Consider the following 19,856-nt stretch of genomic DNA (forward strand, 5'->3'; position numbering starts at 1 on the left):
CTTGACAGATACGTAATCACGTGAACACGCGCCACACGCACCTGTCGCGACGCGAGACCTTCCCACCATCAGAGAACAATGTCCCACCACCAATACCCAAGGCCGTCATAGCTATGGTCTTCAAGCCATTCAAACCTCCTTCGATAAGGAAACCACCACAAGCACCCACATCGAATTCCGAGCTGTCCACCAGAGACGCAGACACATCCAGAAACGAAGATGGCCCACCAGCGAAGCGCCCACGGCTGTTATCTCAGACCGCTACCAGTACTGCAACTCCCCGTCCTGCGATAACGGCGCCCCGGAAACCGTTACTCCAGGTGAGAAATGTCGCTGAGGTGTCCGGTGGCACTGGTATGGCCGTCGATACCAGTGGTAGGAGTGGTGAGGGACCAACAGGGGAGAAATATTTCAATGTGCTATGGTATTTTATATCAAGTTTGTGTATACGCAAACACATATTTGTAGGGGTGTATATCAAGGCTAACAGATAGTCTGTCTTCAAGGCGCAAACCCAGCACGAAGAAGAACAAAACCTGGGACGGAGACGGGATTGTCTCGACGCGCGACGGGTATCTCTATTTGCAGGATGTCTCGGGGAAAGAGATGGGCAGGGTCATGTATGGGTCTGCGTTGAAACCGGGTGTCATGCTCTCGATTGGAGGGAAGGAGGTCGAGGTTGATTCAGAGATCTCGAGGAAGGAGTACCTATCTGGGCGGCGATTTTTGGAGACCAAGAATCCGACTCCGAAGTCTCTGCCACTGCAACTAAAACAGGGGGACCAAGTACAGCCGAGGAAGTCCAAGGCCTTTGTTTCGTTACTCGGTAATCGGAGCGGCAGTGAGTCAAAACCGCGCGCCGCCGTCCCGGCCACGGGAAAGGCTCAGGCGAAGGAGGGTAAGGCTCCCAGTTTGGCGAGTCGGGGGTCTATCTCGGGTGCATATAAGAAGCCGTTGCTTGAGCCCACGGCCATGCCTCTCGCGCCGTCGACGGATCCTACACCGCGCCATGACCCGAAACAGCCTGGAGCATTGGTGATGAAGCGACCTACTTCGGTACCCAAGGGAAAGCAAATCGTTGATGTCGTTGTTGATCCTATTCTGGGCAAACATTTACGGCCGCATCAGCGTGAGGGTGTGAAGTTCCTGTACGAGTGTGTAATGGGAATGAGGTCGTTCAACGGAGAGGGTGCGATCTTAGCGGATGACATGGGTCTAGGAAAGACTCTGCAAACTATAACCCTGTTGTGGACGCTTTTGAAGCAGAATCCAATATACGAGGCGGCCCCGGTGGTTAAGAAAGCCCTCATCGTGTGCCCGGTTACTTTGATCAATAACTGGAGGAAAGAGTTTCGGAAATGGCTGGGGAATGAGCGGCTTGGCGTCTTCATCTTCGATGATAAGAGGAAACGGCTGACGGATTTTACTATGGGCAAGGCCTATAGTGTTATGATTGTTGGTTACGAGAAACTGAGGACCGTCCAAGAGGGGCTGGCTCGTGGCAATGGCGTTGATATTGTCATTGCGGACGAAGGGCATCGATTGAAGACGCTTCAGAATAAGAGCGGACAAGCAATCCAGTCTCTAAACGCTACAAAGAGGGTTATTCTTTCTGGTACGCCGATCCAAAACGACTTGAAGGAGTTCTTTGCTGCTGTGGATCTTGTAAACCCGGGTGTTCTGGGATCGTTCAAGTCCTTTATCAAAGAATTCGAAGGTCCCATTGTGAGGAGCAGACAGCCAGAGGCTACGGAGAAAGATATTGAAAAGGGAGAGGCGAGGAACGAAGAGCTGCGGGAGCTGACATCGAAGTTCATACTGCGCAGGACGGCAGATATCCTCGCGAAGTATCTGCCTCCAAAGACAGAGTATGTGCTGTTCTGCAAACCAACGACGACACAGGCAAAGATATACCAGAATGTGCTTGCTTCCCCGGTCTTCCAATCAGTGATTGGCAACTCAGAGAGTGCCTTGCAGCTCATCACCATTCTCAAAAAACTATGCAACAGTCCATCACTCCTCTCACCAAAGAACGGAAACGACTCACCCAGCGATACAATCGTAGCACTGCTTTCTTCTCTCCCACCAAACCTTCTCCGCCACTTCTCTCCATCAAGCAGTGCCAAAATCCGTGTCCTCGACCAGCTCCTCCACCACCTCCGCACATCAACCTCCGAAAAGATCGTCCTCGTCTCAAACTACACCTCAACCCTGAACCTCCTCGCCAACCTCCTCTCCTCCCTCTCCCTCCCCTTCCTCCGCCTCGACGGCTCAACCCCACCCCAGAAACGCCAATCCCTAGTCGAAGACTTCAACCGCCTCCCCGCAAATCTCTGCTTCGCGTTCCTCCTCTCCGCCAAGGCCGGCGGAACAGGCCTCAACCTCATCGGCGCAAGCCGCCTCGTCCTCTTCGACGTGGACTGGAACCCAGCGACAGACATCCAAGCCATGGCGCGTATCCACCGCGACGGCCAGAAACGGCCATGTCATATCTATCGCATTCTGCTAAAAGGGAGCCTCGAGGAGAAGATCTGGCAGCGCCAGGTTACGAAGCTGGGACTTGCGGATAGCGTTATGGAGCATAAGGATAGTGTGGCTCAGTTCTCGCGCGATGAGTTGCGGGACCTCTTCCGGTTGGATGTTGATAGTTTGTGTCAGACGCATGATCTACTAGCTTGTGACTGTGGAGGGAGGGGGTATGCTTCAAGTCCTTCGACTCCGAATTCTCTCTCTTCCGATGAGCACAGCCATTGTGAAGACGAGGACAGTGGTGGAGGCGAAGACGAAGACATAAACTTCCCGGACCTCCCAACCCTAATGAAAGCCTCGGAAGTCGACGTCGAAAAACAAGAACGCCTCATCGCGCTAAAAACTCGCCCATCCTCAAGAAGAACCAAATCTAAGAATAAACAATCAGAAATCAGCAGCAGCAGCAGCACCACGACGACGACGACGAAACAAAAAATCCAAGAAACCCTCTCCGCATACGCACACATCAACCCCGGACTTTTCCTCTCCCGGGGCACGAACTTAATGGAGAGAGAACCAGAGCCAGAGATGACGCAGAGGCCCAGACTTGACATAGACGCTCACGCTCTCCAGCAAATCATCGACGACGACGTCTTGCTCTCGTTGCTCCGGGACGAGGAGAACCGCGTGCAGTTCTTGTTTAAGAAGTCGGCGAAGCCGGAGGTTCAGGGGAGTCCGGTGGTCGAGAACGGGAACGGGAACGGGAATAGGAATAAGAATAGTGGTAGTGGTAGTGTGTCTGCGTCTGCGTCTGTGGCTGGGTCCAGGTCTGGGGTTTTGACACCAACTGGATCTGGGATTGGGACTGGATTTGGGACTGGGACTGGGACCTCGGCGTCGCCGGTTGATTTGTCGGATTAGATGAGCTGGGTTAAGTTGAGTACGTGGGTGGATGAATGAAAGAAAAGAAAAGATAGATGTCTTCATTCTCAGTGTATATAGAGTGTAACATACTTAATATAGACCTACATTATCATTGAGTGGGAGGTAGTTCACTTATGGGTTCTCTTAATTGACTAGACTTCTTGCTGAAATCGTTTTGAATCAACTAAGTTATGATGAGAAAAAGCAAACTCCATTTGCGGATTCGACCCTACCTAACCTATCTTCGGGCACCTCTAGCACACGCTGTAGTATATTCAGTTTGAGGGATCATAAACATGGGGAAAATCAACATCGTATAGTGAGATGAATGCCAGGGCAAGCTGGGTTATGGGTATGTGTATGCGTTTACGAAGAATGTCACGTGGGGTATTGGGGGGAAAAAGGAAAAAGGGACAGGAATGGAAAGGTTTGTCAACCCTCGGTGCGGCAGCGTGGATAGCATAAATCCAAGGAAATCAAGGGCTATACCCACCAAAATGCAATGCAGAGGCTGAAATACAACAAATAAATCAATCAAAATATGAGAAAGGCACAATCAAGCGGAATCGCTGTAGGACTCATACACAGCCATCAACACGCCTCGCAACGGTCTAATACTTCAGCTTCCCCACAAGTCCAAAGGTATAGGCGGCCTCAGCCTCTCCCTTCATCTGGATCATATAAACCGTGGAACTCCCACTCGTGACACCGCCCTTATTCGGTACAGCAGGCCCATCTTCGTTCTCCTCGCGCACAGAAACAGCAATGCCGGTTCTTGCGACACGCTCGAAGCAGGTCTCGTCGAGACAGACATCAAGCAAGACCTCGCCGCGCGTCTTCCCCCGGATGATGATGCGCTTTTGATTTTGAGCCTCCACTGTGCGTTGCGGGGAAGCAGCGCCGGAAGCCGGGGGACTTGTGTCTGGAGAGCAATCGGGGTTATCTTCGGGCGATGCCGTTGTCTCTGGCCGGCGGGGTTCCGGGGATGTCGTGGGCGGTGCTGGCATGATAGTCAGCCGTGCAGCGCCCATGTCACGCCATTTGGACTGAGTTTCCCGGACATAGAGGCGGATTTTGGCGTTTGAGAGGCCAATTCCATCGACACCCTTAATGGCGGCAGCAATTCGGCCGATACCACCACTGGAGGTAGCAGAGCTTGAGAATAGGCTTCCCCCTTCGCCTTCCTTGCGGCGATTCCGGGACGTGACGGAGGATCGGGAAATGCTGAACATTTTGCTCCCCGCGCCGAAACGTTTGAGAGCCGAGAAGGCACTGCTCATGGTGCCGACACTGCTTTCGGAGTTATCTGCCAGAGAGCGGGGCGAGCTCGAGGCGCGGTAGCTCTTTCTGCGACGGGGCCAGCCAAAGAAGCCTGAGCTCTTGGGTGTGGGTTCGAGAGGTGCGGGAAGATCGGCTAGCGGCCCTCGAGCGTTTTGTAGTGCGATGTATGTTGGATTGTTGATGCGGGATTGGTTTATTAGGCTGTACAGGGCTTCGCATTCGTCTGCGTTTCGAGAGCGGAACATAATATTGTTGCTCCAGTTGACTTTGGATCGTGCAGTAGGTGGGGAACGAATGCTGATATCGATGGCTGTTCCGCGCCGAATAGGGACCAGCGGTGTCAATTCGAGAGCAACTAGAGGTCGAGATTTTGATGGTGTGCCATCGACAGTGACTGCAAGTGGATCATCTTTCATTTCGTACGCTTCAACGAGCCCTGGGCTTATAATGATCTTGCACTCGTCCGGGAAGACATTCTCCCAGGATCCCTTGTCCGACCAAGCAAAGACGGTGGCGATTGCGGAGGACGACTTGTTTGGTTGGGAGGGCACCGATCGGTAACCAGCCTGATTTGTAGAATTTGATACTGACAGGGTGCTGGTTGCAGGCGAGAGGTCCGACTCTTGCTCCTCGGGCTCGGGAACGTCGCGAACGCTCGTTCGAGGTGCCCTTGAGGGACGCTCGTCCTCCGAATCTTCGTCTGAACTATCCGTTATGGTATCCGAATCGGAGTACATATCATAATGTCGCACGGTAGAAGTATCCGAGTCGGAATAGGAATCCGACGCTGTGGAGGGCTCATATTCGTGCTTCAGGGGTGAGGAACCCCTTCGTCTAAGCTGCCCGGCAGTTGGGCTGAGAACAGGTGTGTTCGTGAGACTAGAGCCTGTAGAACTGGGTGAGCGCGAATGGGGAGGAGGTGGTGGAGGCACGTCGTCGTGCACCCCATCGGATTCAGAGCCGGAACGAGAGTGAGTCTTTCTCTTTGTCGGAGTTTCCGTAAAAGTAGTGTAGTCCAGGATATCACATTCTTCCTCAGGTTCGGGCTCTGGTAAGTATGAAGTACTACTGCCTTGACGAAGTTTCGGTATGGAAGGTAGATCTCGGGATGGTACGGAGGACACTCGTGGGCTCCCCTCTGGCTCGGCCCTTGTTGGGGCTTTTGGGGTGACCTTCTCCCGGGGAGAAGCTGTAGTTTGCTCAGCGCGTTTAGTTCCAACACGTTCCCGGGATGGAGTCGATGAGGTTGTATCGGCTTTGCTCGATATAGGGCTAGGAGGTAAAAGGGGGCTTTGGGGGTTAAGGTCCCCATATTTGGAGATCCTTTTTGCCCCTGAACGCTTAAGGCCCTGAGGAGACTTCTCGTCTCCGGTAACGAGTTTTCGTGGGTCCCGAGAGTGGAGGATTGACCGGGTTGGTGTTGACGGCTGGGCGGATACGTCTGTCTCTGTGGCATTGTAATCCGATTCCCGGGTGATCTCAGTCTGAGAGGAAATCTGCGATTCGGTAGCAGCCGGCGAGTCAATAGTGCTTGGGTCCGTAGACGCCTCTTTCCCAGTCCAAGAGCGGCGCGAGGCACGAGACGTCGGCTTCTCCCCGATAGGGATAGCAAGGCTGGTAGGGCTAGGGGGAACTTGTTGAGCGGAGGACACGTCGTTCGGAGAAGAGATTGTTTGCGCACGTTGCCGTTGCCTCGCTCGCTCGATGAAGCTCTGGGATCGACAAATGGCAGGTGGGACAGGAGTTCGACCCAACATTTGAAACCATTCCATTGCTATGTCTTCTTCGTCAATTTGAAGTGATAGGAGCTCTTGGAAACGCTTCTCTCGACCGGGTGGGCTGCGTAGCATAACGACCAGTTCCCCTTTCTTGTCTCCGTGGCGAGCAGACACGCATGCAATGTCGACAGGGGGGAAGAGAAGCCAGCGATCCGCATGGTCGATCTCACATATCAGCAAATCTCCGCCAGGGCCGTGTTCAGCAGCGTTGTCTCTGAATAGAAGCTCCGCCCGACAGTCAATGACTTGGCCGCTAGAATGATACAGGGATAGGTTGAAGAAATCCCGAGCCCTCACTCTGCGAGTTTTGTCAATCTTTACACCGGTGAGGGCTCCCAAAGTTGCAGGATCGCGGGCACGAGTTGGGTCAACAGCGGCAGCGGACTCGTCCTCAAGCCTTGCTCTCTCCTCCCGCGCGCGGCGACGGGCTTCCGTCACGAGATTCTGGTAGTTCGTGGAGACTTCTTCGGCCTTCGGAGACGGCTCAAGCATGTTGATCCCTTTGAACGTCTTTGCGAGGTATTTCAACCGTACAAGTGGACGCTTCAGCAGAAACGCAACATCAACCCTCTGCCCACTCCCGTCCACCACATCGCCGTTCTCATCTCGAGACATCCCCTCGTCAAGGCTCTTCGTCTCAGCGTCGTTTGTCTCCTCACCCTCTTCGAGGGGGGCCAGATTCACGACCACATCCTTGAACCCTAACCTCCAAGCTTTGAGGTATTCACGGTATACCTTTTGTGCTCCATTTGCCCACTGAAGTAAAGCATCCGCGGCCTCAAGCGGGATCCGCTTATGCAAAAGTTTCAGCCGCTCAATGGCAACCCCCATGTTCACTATGGGCTTTGTAAATGTGAGTTCGTCCCCAGGGTCGGCTGACGGACGGAACAGCCCAGCAGCAATAGCTGACTCTGAGCGGGAAAGAACGCAGGTCAAAAGAACCGGAATCACCCCGCCCACAAGGGTTCTGAGTTCCCGCATATACTTCGCTTCGTCTAGCGATAATTCCTTGAGGATGTCGGAGACCGTCGGTTTGCGATTTCTATTGCTCCGAAGGCTTCTTGCGGATCGAAGGCTCCTGCTTCTAGATGGTGCAGAAAGGACGGATATTAAGTCGTCATGCGCAGTGAGCCTCTTCATCTGGGAAGAAACAATGGAAAGTGAGTTGGGATCCACTTGGTCCCTTTCCTCGCTTTCATCTTTGTTCTCGGGAAGCACCTTTTTCTTCTCTGTCATATCCGATGCTGCTGTGTCAGATCTCCCATCATCCCGTGCATTCATCGACTCAACTGATGCAATTGTTGACAGTCGGTGGAGACCGGTGCTAGGGAAAGGCCGTGTTCGACCGAGCGGTACAGGAGCGTTGTTGCCGGACACTTCAGATTCGCCAGATAATGGATAGGTCCCAATGTCGGAAGCGCTTTCATCGAGCTTGCCTTTGGACTCTCCCTTGCTACGGGGGGATGACCGGCGGTGTCTATGTTCGTTAGATTTCCGCCTCCGGGGGGACGGAGAGTTATCTCTATGGCGCTCCCCAGTACTCAGCTTATCGTCTCTTGATTTTGGCCGTTCACTGCTGGATGTAGTCTCTCCACTTTTCACCCGTCCCTTAGGGGTCCTTCGAGATAAGTCGCTCTCGACGGAAGGTTCATCTGGACTAGATATTCGGCTTGTCTTTGTCTCCTTTTCTTCCTCTTTTATCTGGCTTGATTTATTCCTATTCCTCCTGGTCTTTAGCGGCGCAGGAATTTCGACATCCGATTCCTTATTGTCCACGAACGGGTCCGGGGTATTCGACAGCCATGCCTCGATTTTCGAACCTCGATTCTGAACTGACTGCTTCAGCGGCTGAGGTTCTGGCTTACTGAACATCTTCTTCGACTCGTCAACGATTTGCCCAAGGATACCACCTTTAGGAGGCTTCACTGGCGTGCGGCTCTTCGAAGCATGATTTACACCGCGTGCACGCCGTCTTGATAGTTCAGAAAAGTCGGCTTCACTAGCCGCCCACTCCGAGTCGTAATCAACGGCGGATTCTTTCTTCTTTGGGCTTCGTGAGGGTTCCGAGAGGGTGCTGTACCGATTCTTCTCGGCAGTGGTAGGGCGTGATGAGGACTTTGAGGATTTATCGTATGATGCATGCTCCTTTTCGATCTTCTCTATGATCGAATCGATATCGCGCGAGGCATGTGATTTCCGCCGTCCCCTAATCGCCAACGGGGTCGCGCTATCTTTGTCTTCCTCCCGACGTTTATGACGCGGTGACCGTAGCGGTGGTGCTTTACCATCGTCTTTCTTATCGTCGGCCTTTTCCGATCGCGCAGCACGTACTGGCTCGTTCGTGGTGTACTCTGCAATGCGCCGCGACGCAGGGAATTTCGAAGAGGATGTCTGAGAGGCCGTCGTCTGGGTAGGTGTCCGATTCAGCTTCCAGTGCTCATCGCTGACCAGGCGTTTGCGGGGGGTACTCTTGCTTCGTTTTCTTGTGGTAGAGCTTTCGTCCTTGCCCCTTACGGACTTTGGCTTGGATTCGGTGGTCGGGTGATTTTCGTCATCGTCTTCGTAGTAGATAACGTCGTCGGCAGTGATTACCCCGCCACCCTGCTGCTGCCATTTCCGAACTTTGGCTCGTACGGAGTTTGTATCGTAGACGCCCAGGGGGAGCCCAATGTCGAGAGGTTTTGATTTCGCCGGTGTAGATTTGGCGTTCCCTCCGCGGTTAGCGGGGGTGAGAGAACTGGCAGGCGGCATCGAAGTCTGTGAAGGACGGCAGGCGTTAGCATATCTGCAGCAGTTACCCGAAACAAGGCATTATTGCATGGTAAGATGTTGAAGGAAGCGATTGTTCTCGTTTGCTCTTTTGTTGCTGGAGCAAATCCGGCGACATCATTCTTTGATTGTGTGTTTTGTTTACTTGGAGGGGAACCACTCACTACTTGACAACATCCCCTGGGTGAGCGAATGGAGGGAAAATGAGATCCTGCAGGGAATCCCTGGATAACTAGGATAGAAAGGAGGGGAATGGGAATTCAGTCGAAAACAAATGCAATGGACGGGAGACAACAAGGGCCAAATGCAGGGAGCTGAGCAGGCCGAGCGGGCGAGACCCTGTGGCGGAGGGTCGAGTGACAGAGTCAGTCAGTCGCCTGTCAGCTGAAACAATCACCAGGACGGGACAGAACAGAACAAAAGAAAAGGGAATAATGGAAAAGAATGTCGGACGAGCAGGACTGCTAGCTGGCTTGCGGGGAGCAGCAGGAACAGAAGATGATTCTCGACCACATTTCTCGTCTGATGATTCCCTCGAGCGGTATACAAATCCTGCTGTGCCAGAGTCTGGCCCGCTTAGTGCGCAGGCTGCCGGGGAAACCAGCGATCAGCTCAGATCGGGCGCCAAAGGAGCCAACCATCAACCAATTCCATCTCAGCGGGTGATGTGCTTGCTCACTTTCGTGCCCTCTCCTTCTGCGTTCTGATTGTGCAAATGTTGCCCTTGCCTCGCGAGCCACCGACTGGCGACTTCGTCGATCCACTGGCCGGAATGTGCCAGTGGCCGTCAGTCCGTCAACTCGACACACCCCTCAAAGTATCTGACCGCCATTCTTGGCGTTGAGAGCTGGTGAAATGTACAGCAGCAAGGGTTCTTCTATGCGTGGAGTGTAGATACCGTGGCAGATATCACAAAAAGTACACCCTGATTCAAGCAAAGGAAATTACTCTGAGCGGCGTGGATAGCAGAGGATATATTGGGCTTTGCCAAAAAGAGGGGGAAAAGTGTAGGGAAAAAAAAGACAAAGTTTCACAGATCAATCCAACACATAAAAACTAGATGCAGGAAACCGTAATATTCGCCCAATCAGCATGGCCATATTATTGCACTAGGTATGGTAATCCCCCCAATCGAGCGACGGCCCCAACTGAAACATATTAGATGGGATCGCATCAGGATAAACTGTGGTGGCGAAAGATTCCTCAAAAACACCCTCATCAGGCACAAGATAAGATTCCGCAATAGACTGGAAATCGCTCACCTCCTGCCTCGCCGCCTCGACGCTGGACATGAGTTCCGTGAGCATAACGCCGCGAGCTGACCTCCTTGTCTCCTCGGACCACCTCTGGAAAGATCTCTGAGCAACCCCCCACGCCCTATCAGTCCGTGGGTCACTTTGGCGCCAGCGAAGCTCGTTCAACAGAAATGCCAGTGGCACGTACTGGAGGTACCCATTGAGCGTCCACTCCCATTTGCGCGCGGCGATCTCCTTCTCCAGACGTTTCTGGGTATCTAAGATATCGACGGCGGCGTCGAAGAGTTGGTCTCGGATAATATGCGCGGATGATCCCGGTGATTCTAGTGGCGTAAATTGCGGGCTATAGAGTTTCATCCACATCTCCGTGATGAAAACGTACGATATGTGGCAGGCAAGCCAGTGAATGGGTTGACTGCCGTCGCAGTGGCGTAGGTACTCTGAATGGAGCCGGTTCTGACATTCCCTTACGGCCTTTGTCTTTATGAACCGGGCCGAGTCGCTTTCGACTACCCGTTCCGTGGTCGCGAGGTCATACCGGAGTAGACAGAAGCTCATTTCAGTCCAGCCGATTTGGGTAGTAGGTGGGCCAGTCATGCTTTTGCTGAGCTCAGAATCATGACAGTTAAGAGGTAGATCGACGCCTACGGGGGGTGTTGTGGGTGTTGTGGGTGTTGTGGGTGAGCTAGAGTTTGAGCCTCGATCATCCTGTATGCGGCGGCTCAGGTACCACATCTGCCACCGTAGACGCCGGCGCATCTCGGCCCCAAAGCGCGATTTGTCTTCCTCCAAAGAGATGTCTAACCGTTCCGCTAGCCCTGCTAGGGCCCAAGCGGACTTGTGGTTATTCTGAAGCCGACTGAGAGCAATGAATAGGACGAGTGCTTGCATCGTGTTCCAGTCATTGGTGGTCACGAACCCTGCACGAGCCAGGGCTTGCTCAGCTGCCGTGCGGTAGGTAGAAGTTGCGGTAATTTTGGTCATTCGTAGGCTAGCCTGGATGTTCGTCTCATCCATGGCAGAAATGCAAGCAAGATAAATAACTTGTAGAAGGGCACCCTGGCCTTCATTCAATGACGTCGGGTTATCCATGGCGCCTCGGAGAATCTGCGACACACTGGGCCTGTGTACGACTTTCATTAGTGGATCGACCCTCTCTTGGAAGATACGCCAGTATGTCTGTCCGAGGGCTAATGGTGGGTGCAAAGGCGCAACCGAATGAGCCCAGGTGTGGCTTAACGGGAATATTGAATTTTCCGGTGCCTCGAGAGACCGCAGCCTCTCTGCCTGCGCGCTGACAGTTTCGGCCAACTCAGAGACCTGTGCCTCAAGCATGTGGATCCTGTCGTGCAACGCCTGGTCACCACGCGGGCGCGCGTCTGCCGCTTTGGTTTGGACCCGTGGGCATCTTCGGATCGGAGATGGGTATATACACTCGACCGTCCATCGGGAGCAGTTCGTGCAGGGAAGCTCCCTGTCACATTTGACCTTTCTTTTGCGACACGCGAGGCAAGACTTTGGTTTCAGAACGGCATATTCAGCGAGCGTGGAGGGATCTGCGGGCAGAGACGAAGGTAAAGGTTTCGGCGCAATCGCACTGAGAGGTTTATTCGTCCATGTTGACTCGTGAGGAGTACCCATTATGGTCAAGGGAAGCGAGATTGGGAGATCTGACTGCGGCAAACTCGGCCTTAGAGGCGGCTCTCCTCACCGACGGTAGTCCTTCGACATATGCGGCGAAGGGAAAGAAATTCATCTTCGCATTGTTTCGAGGAGAACAGCGCTGATCGAGAGGCTGCTTCCCCGCAGGTCATCGTGTCGTTGGCACCAAGGGACCAAGACTTGATACGAGGCGCCGAGAAGGGAAGTTCGCCTTTCTCGGTGTCTTGTTGTTTCCCGCGCAGCTGATTGGCTCTCTCGTCGGTGGCGGTGCCAATGACAATATCGGAGCCTCGCAATTCTCGGTGTCTTGGGAACTATGCTCAGCCTTGATTGATGATCCAAGAGACTGTGACTGATGGATATCTGCTTGGATGGTTCACAATTGTTCGGTGTCGATGAGGAATATGCGCCGAGAACGTTCTTGGAGGATGGCGACTCAAACTATAAAGAGGCCTTTTGCGTCTTTGTTAATGGGCTCTGGACGAGACCAATCTTCCAACGTCTCCAGGAGTCGAGAGTTTCCTCGATAATCATTGGACATCATGGACCGCACCTTGGCTTTGTATAGCTTCCCCGTTTGGCTAGGTTGTGCGTGTTTCGCCTGCCCTACACTGAAGTTGAAACAACTAACATGGATTCGGCAGTGTCTTTCGCGGTGACCAGCAATGCGCAAACACCACCTGCCGGTGGGCAATTGCCTCCGGGAATGAATCCCAATATCATTTATGAAGATTTACCTCTGGTACCGAAATTTGCCAAAGCTCACGGAGTGGTAATGGGAGTCGCGTTCGGAATTGTGTTGCCCCTTGGCGCTATCCTCTTGCGAGTGATTCGATCAAGGCTTGGCGTATACACTCATGCGGCCACCCAGTTAATCGGATATGTTCTGATGATTGCCGGTCTGGCCACCGGAATCCGTGTTGGAAAGATCCTTGATCGGGTGAGCCCATTGATGCATTCGCCTCATTTGCCCTTCGTACGGAGAGGCTAACTCTGCTTCAAGCTCCATAACAATGGTCACACAATCCTCGGCACAGTCATCGTTGTTTTCCTGCTACTCCAACCATTCATTGGATTTTGGCATCATTATAAGTTTAGGAAGACCCAGTCCAGAAGTTGGTGGACTCACATCCATATCTGGATTGGTCGTATTTTCCTTCTCCTAGGAGTCATCAACGGTGGTATGGGGTTAAAGTTAGCGAACAATACGACGGGAGGAATCATTGCTTATGCCGTCGTAGCCGGTGTGTTTGGTGTGGTGTGGATTGCAATTGCGGCCTTGCGACAGGGAATGTTATCTTGAAGGAGAAAGAGGCGACGCCCGAGATGGAGCAGACCTAGCCGAGGTCTAGCGGATGAGAGAGGAGATCCGTGGAAGATTGTGCCATGTTTAGTGTGCTAATGGAAGGTGTGCTACCTGGAATGTGTAATTTTTAGAGTAAGTCTTCGTCCTGTCTATGTCGCTATAAGTCTTAATCACGAGGGACTGGTATGCCAGGATCTCGAATGCATTATATATGTTTTCGATGCCAGGGGAATCGGAGCGGATCATTTAGATTTGCGGGAATGGGAATCGCTGTCGAATTGCTTCAGGGCATGGGAGACCGTCTTCATGCTCTGGTATAAGTAGACTAGGGGGCACTTTAGTAACAAGCCAATAATGCAGTCATGCGGAGAAAGCTTACAGAACGGAATAACAATCCAGATGAAGTTCATCAAGAAATAATAGATCCAAAAGTAAACAGACTCAGGACGGCAATATGGCCGTCCACGAGCATAATCGTCGAACAGGCTCGTTGAATAATATAGAGTATCGCCATAAAGATGGGCCATGCATACAATTATCTGCAGTGGATGGCGCAGGGAGTGGTTGGAAAGGATTGAGTAGGCGACTCCAAAGCACATTGGCCCCCAAACGAGCTTTCATGATTGTTAGAAGTAGTGGAGTGGGCCGCGGCCTCATAGAGGGACACGTACAACTGTAATTGTCTCCATGCACAGGACTAGCGTATCGGATGTCAGGTAGCGTGAATCTGAAAGCGCATACTCCTTCCATAATTGGCCAAAGAAGTCTTGAGCGGATGCCATGCGAGTATGGTTGACGATGAAATAGCCTTCGAAGAAGCAGTGCAGAGTACCGGCTGTGCCCCAATGTCAGTGCTGCACTCTCAATGATCGGTCCGGTTTGCTGGCTCGTACAGAGAACAAACCAGAGAACGGCAAACCGGTTGGCTTTGCTCAGATTCGGCCGGGCCCAGATAGTAAGTATATAAGTGGCACCAAGCAAAGCCGTGGTGCCCGCGCTGGCAGTAAGTAATAAGCTGAGGACGGTGGCCGTGTTGGGCGAATAGTTGTAGATTTGCGCATCAGGGGGGTAGTAGGGATGCGAATGGAAGCTGTCCATTATGCCTCTGGATCCGGATTCGCAAACCCAGTACTCAGCAAATCACGTATGAATCACTCCATAAGAGAGAATTGGCAGAGATTGCTTTGAAAGCGAGAGGTTCAGGAATGAGTTTTTGGTGATCCCACGGCGGAGGAGCCCTGGAGCCCTGGAGGGAACAGCTGATTACCTGAAAAAGGATAGTGGAGGTAAATCCACTAACTGGATTAAGCTACACCTAATTCCTCAGGCAGAAACAGCTCCCACGTCTCCGCAGCCCCCGTATCCATTCCTGATCCTGTCGTCAGTCACGCTCTCCATCCTCAATGCGGCAACTCCAGTGATTGTCGCCTGTTCGGAAGCTCTCATGGGGCCTGAATAACTTTTACTCGACGCGTAAATCCGCGATGGACCGTCACTCGGCAAGGAGAAAGTCTCTGGGGCTTGATATGCCCCGCAACCTAAATGAATCGCCGCCGGGCATAGCTGCGCTATTTGTGATCCATTTCGATATTAAAGCTGGGTGAGCTTGTAATCACTCTTGCCTCCGCCATTAAGTTTTGGCTTGGCTCACAGACGGCGCATTACTAGGTACATGGTGACTTGGAAGCGCACCATCCCAGGAGGTGAGTTCACGCTCTGATGCGATTACATATGCAACGTTGTTGATGGATCGGGAAATAGTCGAGATCGAAGGAGCTGTCGAGTACAAGTCGCTGCCATCGGGCTTACACCATGTCGACGAAGATTTAGTGTATGTACGAGGGCCTGGCTAGTTGCTGACTATCGTTAACCGCATACTCCTGGGTCAGATACTTCGTATACGAACAATATGCCGGCATCAGTGCGTTTGTAAATCAGCCTGCGGACGAATCGGAGCGCAATGCAAAGATGTTCTCGATTGGGGTGCTGGTGCCTCTGAGCTCTGGAAGGCTAGGTAAAAGCTGGCGACACGCTCCAAAGTTGAAGGAACTGGCTCAGTGAGTAGTCTCTCGCTCCATATCGTTCCAGGGGTTAGGCTAACTCGGGTGCTCTTTCGATAGACGCTACGCCGAGCCAACATTCGACACGAGCCAGCTTCTAGAATACTGGGAGACCTATGAGCTATCCGCAAATGATACGTCGGCAGTGCCACCTGATTCACCCCTCGAGTCGCCCTTGAGCCTCCGATTTAGAGCCCACAGTGATCGTCCGGATTATCTACAGCGCAACCGAGCGATTAGTGATGCGATTGTGCTGGAAACGCCCAGGCCGACCCTGACGCCTTTCCATCCAGCCTCATCGCTCCCTGATTTTCTTGACTCTTTTGGACCCCTCTTATTTCCCCTGTATAGAGCGGCACTTTTGCGCAGAAGGGTTCTTCTTATGGCGGAAGCTCCGGTGCGAATACCATGTGATTATGGTACGACGCCCACCTAACTCTAGCTGGGGCACCCAACTGATTTTCTCACAGTATACGATTTGTCTTTGCTAGCTTCGTTGCCGAATTCTCTCCTTCCACTACTTCCTCCGGGCCGGTTGCCGTCCTTACGCCCTCGTGCTCTTTTCAACGTCGGCGTTTATGATATCCCGTACCTTTCCTCGTTTGTGGGCCCTGCGGCAGATTCTGAGGGTGATCATGCTTGGATCGCATGCAGCACAGACAGCGTCCTGAGCATGAAACCCGAGCTATTCGATGTCCTCGTTACTTTACCCCCTCCCCATTCAAAGAATGCCGCAGATAAAAAGTATCCGACCATCTCAGTTTCTTCTCCGACCTCACAGAGTACGGCGGCCCAAAGAACGGAATTGAAAGCTACACAGCGCGATGTACGACGCTACACAGCTCTACGCAAGGGTCTACGGCGTGTGTTTAAGGGGGAAGATTCCCGGTCAGAAGACATTGATAGTGATGACGACTCCGACGCCGCATCAACGTTCTCCTCCAGCCCCATTGTTGAGCCTCTCTCGTGGACTCGACTGGCATACACATCCTTCATCTGGTGGGCGTCGGCTGGCGAAAAGCGCGACGGTTTTTCTGAAGAGGAGGAAGAAGAACACGAAGTTGAACAAGACGCCCGCTTTCTAGCAAGTGTAGACAACCTCCCTAGCCCTCCATCGGTCTCAGTCCGCCATCAAAGCATGCAACTCGGGGAGCCACCTAAACAACCGCCCGAAATCGCCCTCGTCGCATACTTCAGACAGCTAACCACTCAGATCTTCGCCACTTTATCGGATGTGATTGCGCGGCAGGACCATCAGGATGGCGCAGAACCCGACGATGCCGTCTCAACCCCCTACACAGACGGAGACGATCAGACTAGCCCTGCCGAACATGAAACAATAACGCGAGACGCTACTCAAGAAGATGAATCTACATCCCCCCTCCTCGGCCTTGAGCAGCAATCTCCCTTGCAGGATCGAGCTTCAGAAAGCGGCGCCGTCGCCATTACTGCGGAGGACATGATGGAAATGGGACTGGACACCTGGAGTGCAGCGGACCGGATTTTTGTCGAAGAGTTGGTTCTCATGTGGTGGGGACGGACGGCGTACGTAGATAGTGCGCGGATTAGGTGCTGTGGTATTTCCATTATATGATTCGGCGTAGTCCATATCTCGCTCTCGGATATCGGTGGATGTTTATACACACGAATTTAGCTTGTACATATTCTTATTTCATAATGCACAATCTGTGCTCCAAACACGTTCCATCGATACCATCCTGTTGGTTGAGATGCAAGGGTGATGGGATAGCTCTGTAAAGATATGGGTTGATACGCCTTTCGAGTTGTTTAATGAGAATGAGCAACTGAGTAATGATATGCAAAGGCGAATATCTATCTCGGCAAAGCAGAGCAACGGAGATATGCGAGATCATCGCGTTTGTCATGAGGAGTGTAGAACAAGGTGAAATCTGGCAAGCAATGCAATGCATCTATGTAAAGGCCCAAAAAGGTATACAAAAATCCAGAGCAAACCCAGTCCCTTTTTGAACGCCAATAAAACAGAAAAGCAAAATGGCTCTTGGAAAGAATGAAGCAAAAAGCACTCGAAACGCTCTTGGATGCAACACCAGTGCAATGCCGAAGTGACAAGAACGCCATCTCGCTTGAAATGCTGGGGTATCTAGAGACGTTCGCCTTATAACCAAATCGCGCGAAGTAAGAAGCATGTGGTCCATGCGGGTTGGACTGCTTTTAGCGGTAGATCCTCATTGGTGCACTCATGTCCCTGCGAGTTTTCTTGACACCATCTCCTCGAGGATCGCTGTGTTGGACGCCGGGAATCCTCCGCGCTACTCGGACTGGGGTGATATTCAGCCCTCCGGCGCGGAAGCCAGCGTCGTTGGCGCTAACGGATCTCTTCATGGCACTGGCCCTTCCTCGTCGAGCTCTGATTTGGGCTAGTGCTTGTTCCCTACTGACGGGTGTACCCGGAGCAGTGCCAAAGTGATTCGACGAATCGTCCTCGTCTCGTAAAGGGATCGTTTTGACGTGGGAAATTTCATTCGCGTTGTCGACATTCTCCCCGGTCGGGTAGTCAAGCCGCCACTGCTCTTCAGCGATCATGGGGGAGTTATGAGCTCCTGGAGTCAAATCTCTAGAATAAGCTTGGCTTTGAGGAATTGGTTCATATGGTATTTCATGTGGGTGGGACTCATACTTCGGGGTGGGACTGACAGAACCGGCTTGGATTTTGAGCTCACTTTGAGACCTGGCGGCTGAAGGTTGCAACTGATGGCCAACCACATCTTGGGTTTGTTTCAGAGGCGACGACCGAGCGGGAGAGGGGATGGTGTGGAACGTTCCCGTAGCAGGGGAGAATGTGATGAGCGTCTCTTGAGATTCCTCCCCGAGAACCTCCTGGATTTCTTCTGGGATTTCTTCAGACATTTCCTCTTGAATTTTCTCTTGATTTTCCACCTTGGTTCCTTCTTGTGGTGCATCCTTGATGGATTTCTCCGTTTGCGCTTTCTTCTCCCGAGATTCTATTTCGGGTGGTTCCTTGCTGGCTTGCTGGGAAGCATTCTTCTCGCTGTAGATAGTTTCCGACTTGACATGCTCGAGCTCCTCCGTCTTTGCTTCAGATAATTGCTGCTGGGCTGCTTTTGCCTGCTTCTTGGCGCGAGCCTCGTTTTCTTGCTCCTCGATCGTGCGGCACGAGCACGCTCGGAACATACATTGGACCTTCATAAACTCGATGGTTTCTTCAGCATTTATCCTCCGCCTTTTTTCAAACATAAGATCATCTTCAAGGTTCTCGATGAGCTCCTGGACTGTGAGAGGAGGCACCTCGTCATATTCTTGGCCTTCTCGATAGGGCGCTGGGTCAGATAATCTGAGCTTCTTGGGTGGGGTATCTTGATGTGAGGTTGGGTCTATCGACTTTGGCGGAGAGGGACTGGTCTCATCGGCGGCGGGCCGTTTGGATCCTCGAGGTGTGGGCGTCTTAGTTGCGGCAGGATTTCCCTTTGTTTGGGATAATTTTTCGTTTTGCCTGCTGATTTCTTGTGCTTGGGATTGGAGGTTCGCTTCGGCAGTCCGAAGCCGCCCCTTGAGCTCCTCGAGCTCTTCCGTAAGCCCCGCAATTGCGTATGCCCGCTCAAATGATTCCTGTTTCGCCTTTTCCTTTCCCTCCCGTTCGGACTGAACCTCTTCCTTGAGACCCCTTGATTCGGCCTTTGTGTGCTTTAGCTCTTCTTGAATCTTCACTAGCGTAGAGCCTGCGCGAAACGCCTCTTTTCGAGCCTTCCGTATCTCTTTCTCAAAGACTATTCTCTCATGTGCCTGGCGTTCTTTGGCGGTCTGCAGTTCTTCAAGAAGCGACTCGAGCCTTTCGCTAATCCGGCGTTCCCGGGATTGGGACTCGGACAGCTGAGCGGATACTCGAGAAAGAGCGGTCTCAGCTTCCTCTCGTCCAAGAATAGCACGTTGGAGGGCGGCGGCGCCCCCGGCCGAAGTCGATCCCGCGGCTCCTGGACTTCCACTGCGGGATAAGCCGTTCAGATATGCTACCTTAGCTTGTACATCAGAGAGGCCCCTGCCCTTGCTTTGTAAACGCAGAACTTCGGTTACGGACGAGGGTGAGTTGGGCAACGTTTGCTGGTTCATGCGTTCTGGCGATAGAGGGTTGAGCGCCTTTGACGGGCTAGACCGGGAACTTGATGGTGAATCCATCGACGTCTTGATGCTATAAAGTTCTTTCGAAAAATTATTGTCCAATATCGCTGAAACTAGGGCATGTCAAGTAATGCAGAAGGGTCGGAGCTGAGTGGGTGAGCCGCAGATTTGTGTGTGGGGAGAAGTTCTGTTTCTCTGGCGGTGACGCACCATAACACATGTCAACAGTGCCCGA

The 19,856-nt window shown here is 52.5% G+C and overlaps 6 protein-coding genes across 6 annotated transcripts; 2 read left to right on the top strand and 4 right to left on the bottom strand.

Annotated features, from left to right (window-relative positions):
• Window positions 1-85: 85 nt before the first annotated feature.
• On the top strand, window positions 86-3,505 carry BJX67DRAFT_341058 (DEAD/DEAH box helicase). Its single transcript, XM_071027844.1, has 2 exons — window positions 86-424; window positions 507-3,505. Exons 1-2 carry the CDS (start codon window positions 114-116, stop codon window positions 3,388-3,390), a joined length of 3,195 nt encoding a protein of 1,064 aa, XP_070890911.1. The 5' UTR covers window positions 86-113; the 3' UTR covers window positions 3,391-3,505.
• Window positions 3,483-9,517, bottom strand: BJX67DRAFT_94149 (uncharacterized protein). The gene is made up of 2 exons (XM_071035644.1): window positions 9,386-9,517; window positions 3,483-9,209 (listed from the first exon to the last, which is right to left on the bottom strand). The coding sequence occupies exon 2, from the start codon at window positions 9,201-9,203 to the stop codon at window positions 4,005-4,007; it is 5,199 nt and encodes a 1,732-aa protein (XP_070890912.1). The 5' UTR covers window positions 9,204-9,209; window positions 9,386-9,517; the 3' UTR covers window positions 3,483-4,004.
• Window positions 9,518-10,129: 612 nt separating this feature from the next.
• BJX67DRAFT_94141 (uncharacterized protein) lies at window positions 10,130-12,444 on the bottom strand. Its single transcript, XM_071035642.1, has one exon. The coding sequence runs from the start codon at window positions 12,116-12,118 to the stop codon at window positions 10,331-10,333; it is 1,788 nt and encodes a 595-aa protein (XP_070890913.1). The 5' UTR covers window positions 12,119-12,444; the 3' UTR covers window positions 10,130-10,330.
• A 964-nt stretch (window positions 12,445-13,408) lies between these two features.
• Window positions 13,409-14,665, bottom strand: BJX67DRAFT_94145 (EXPERA domain-containing protein). Its single transcript, XM_071035643.1, has 3 exons — window positions 14,339-14,665; window positions 14,117-14,280; window positions 13,409-14,059 (listed from the first exon to the last, which is right to left on the bottom strand). Exons 1-3 carry the CDS (start codon window positions 14,541-14,543, stop codon window positions 13,688-13,690), a joined length of 741 nt encoding a protein of 246 aa, XP_070890914.1. The 5' UTR covers window positions 14,544-14,665; the 3' UTR covers window positions 13,409-13,687.
• Window positions 14,666-14,824: 159 nt separating this feature from the next.
• On the top strand, window positions 14,825-17,136 carry BJX67DRAFT_94214 (uncharacterized protein). The gene is made up of 6 exons (XM_071035645.1): window positions 14,825-15,045; window positions 15,114-15,148; window positions 15,207-15,276; window positions 15,335-15,502; window positions 15,566-15,924; window positions 15,976-17,136. Exons 1-6 carry the CDS (start codon window positions 14,930-14,932, stop codon window positions 17,097-17,099), a joined length of 1,872 nt encoding a protein of 623 aa, XP_070890915.1. The 5' UTR covers window positions 14,825-14,929; the 3' UTR covers window positions 17,100-17,136.
• A 431-nt stretch (window positions 17,137-17,567) lies between these two features.
• BJX67DRAFT_94216 (uncharacterized protein) lies at window positions 17,568-19,794 on the bottom strand. The gene has a single exon (XM_071035646.1). It carries the CDS (start codon window positions 19,676-19,678, stop codon window positions 17,699-17,701), a length of 1,980 nt encoding a protein of 659 aa, XP_070890916.1. The 5' UTR covers window positions 19,679-19,794; the 3' UTR covers window positions 17,568-17,698.
• Between the last annotated feature and the right edge of the window lie 62 nt (window positions 19,795-19,856).

This window comes from Aspergillus lucknowensis (genome assembly GCF_044049455.1).
Source record: "Aspergillus lucknowensis strain CBS 449.75 chromosome Unknown BJX67scaffold_2, whole genome shotgun sequence".
Taxonomy (NCBI): Eukaryota; Fungi; Ascomycota; class Eurotiomycetes; order Eurotiales; family Aspergillaceae; genus Aspergillus; species Aspergillus lucknowensis.

Excerpts from the sequence above, each read along its gene's own strand:
- BJX67DRAFT_94141 (XM_071035642.1), bottom strand. The coding sequence starts at position 12,118 with ATGGGTACTCCTCACGAGTCAACATGGACGAATAAACCTCTCAGTGCG.
- BJX67DRAFT_94214 (XM_071035645.1), top strand. The coding sequence starts at position 14,930 with ATGGACCGTCACTCGGCAAGGAGAAAGTCTCTGGGGCTTGATATGCCC. Across the intron at positions 15,149-15,206 it reads GAAGCGCACCATCCCAGGAG|TCGAGATCGAAGGAGCTGTC; the intron begins GTGAGTTCACGC and ends ATCGGGAAATAG. Across the intron at positions 15,503-15,565 it reads AAGTTGAAGGAACTGGCTCA|ACGCTACGCCGAGCCAACAT; the intron begins GTGAGTAGTCTC and ends CTCTTTCGATAG.
- BJX67DRAFT_341058 (XM_071027844.1), top strand. The coding sequence starts at position 114 with ATGGTCTTCAAGCCATTCAAACCTCCTTCGATAAGGAAACCACCACAA. Across the intron at positions 425-506 it reads AAATATTTCAATGTGCTATG|GCGCAAACCCAGCACGAAGA; the intron begins GTATTTTATATC and ends TCTGTCTTCAAG.
- BJX67DRAFT_94145 (XM_071035643.1), bottom strand. The coding sequence starts at position 14,543 with ATGGACAGCTTCCATTCGCATCCCTACTACCCCCCTGATGCGCAAATC. Across the intron at positions 14,281-14,338 it reads CGTTCTCTGGTTTGTTCTCT|CCGGTACTCTGCACTGCTTC; the intron begins GTACGAGCCAGC and ends ATTGGGGCACAG. Across the intron at positions 14,060-14,116 it reads GCATGGAGACAATTACAGTT|CTCGTTTGGGGGCCAATGTG; the intron begins GTACGTGTCCCT and ends CAATCATGAAAG.
- BJX67DRAFT_94149 (XM_071035644.1), bottom strand. The coding sequence starts at position 9,203 with ATGCCGCCTGCCAGTTCTCTCACCCCCGCTAACCGCGGAGGGAACGCC.
- BJX67DRAFT_94216 (XM_071035646.1), bottom strand. The coding sequence starts at position 19,678 with ATGGATTCACCATCAAGTTCCCGGTCTAGCCCGTCAAAGGCGCTCAAC.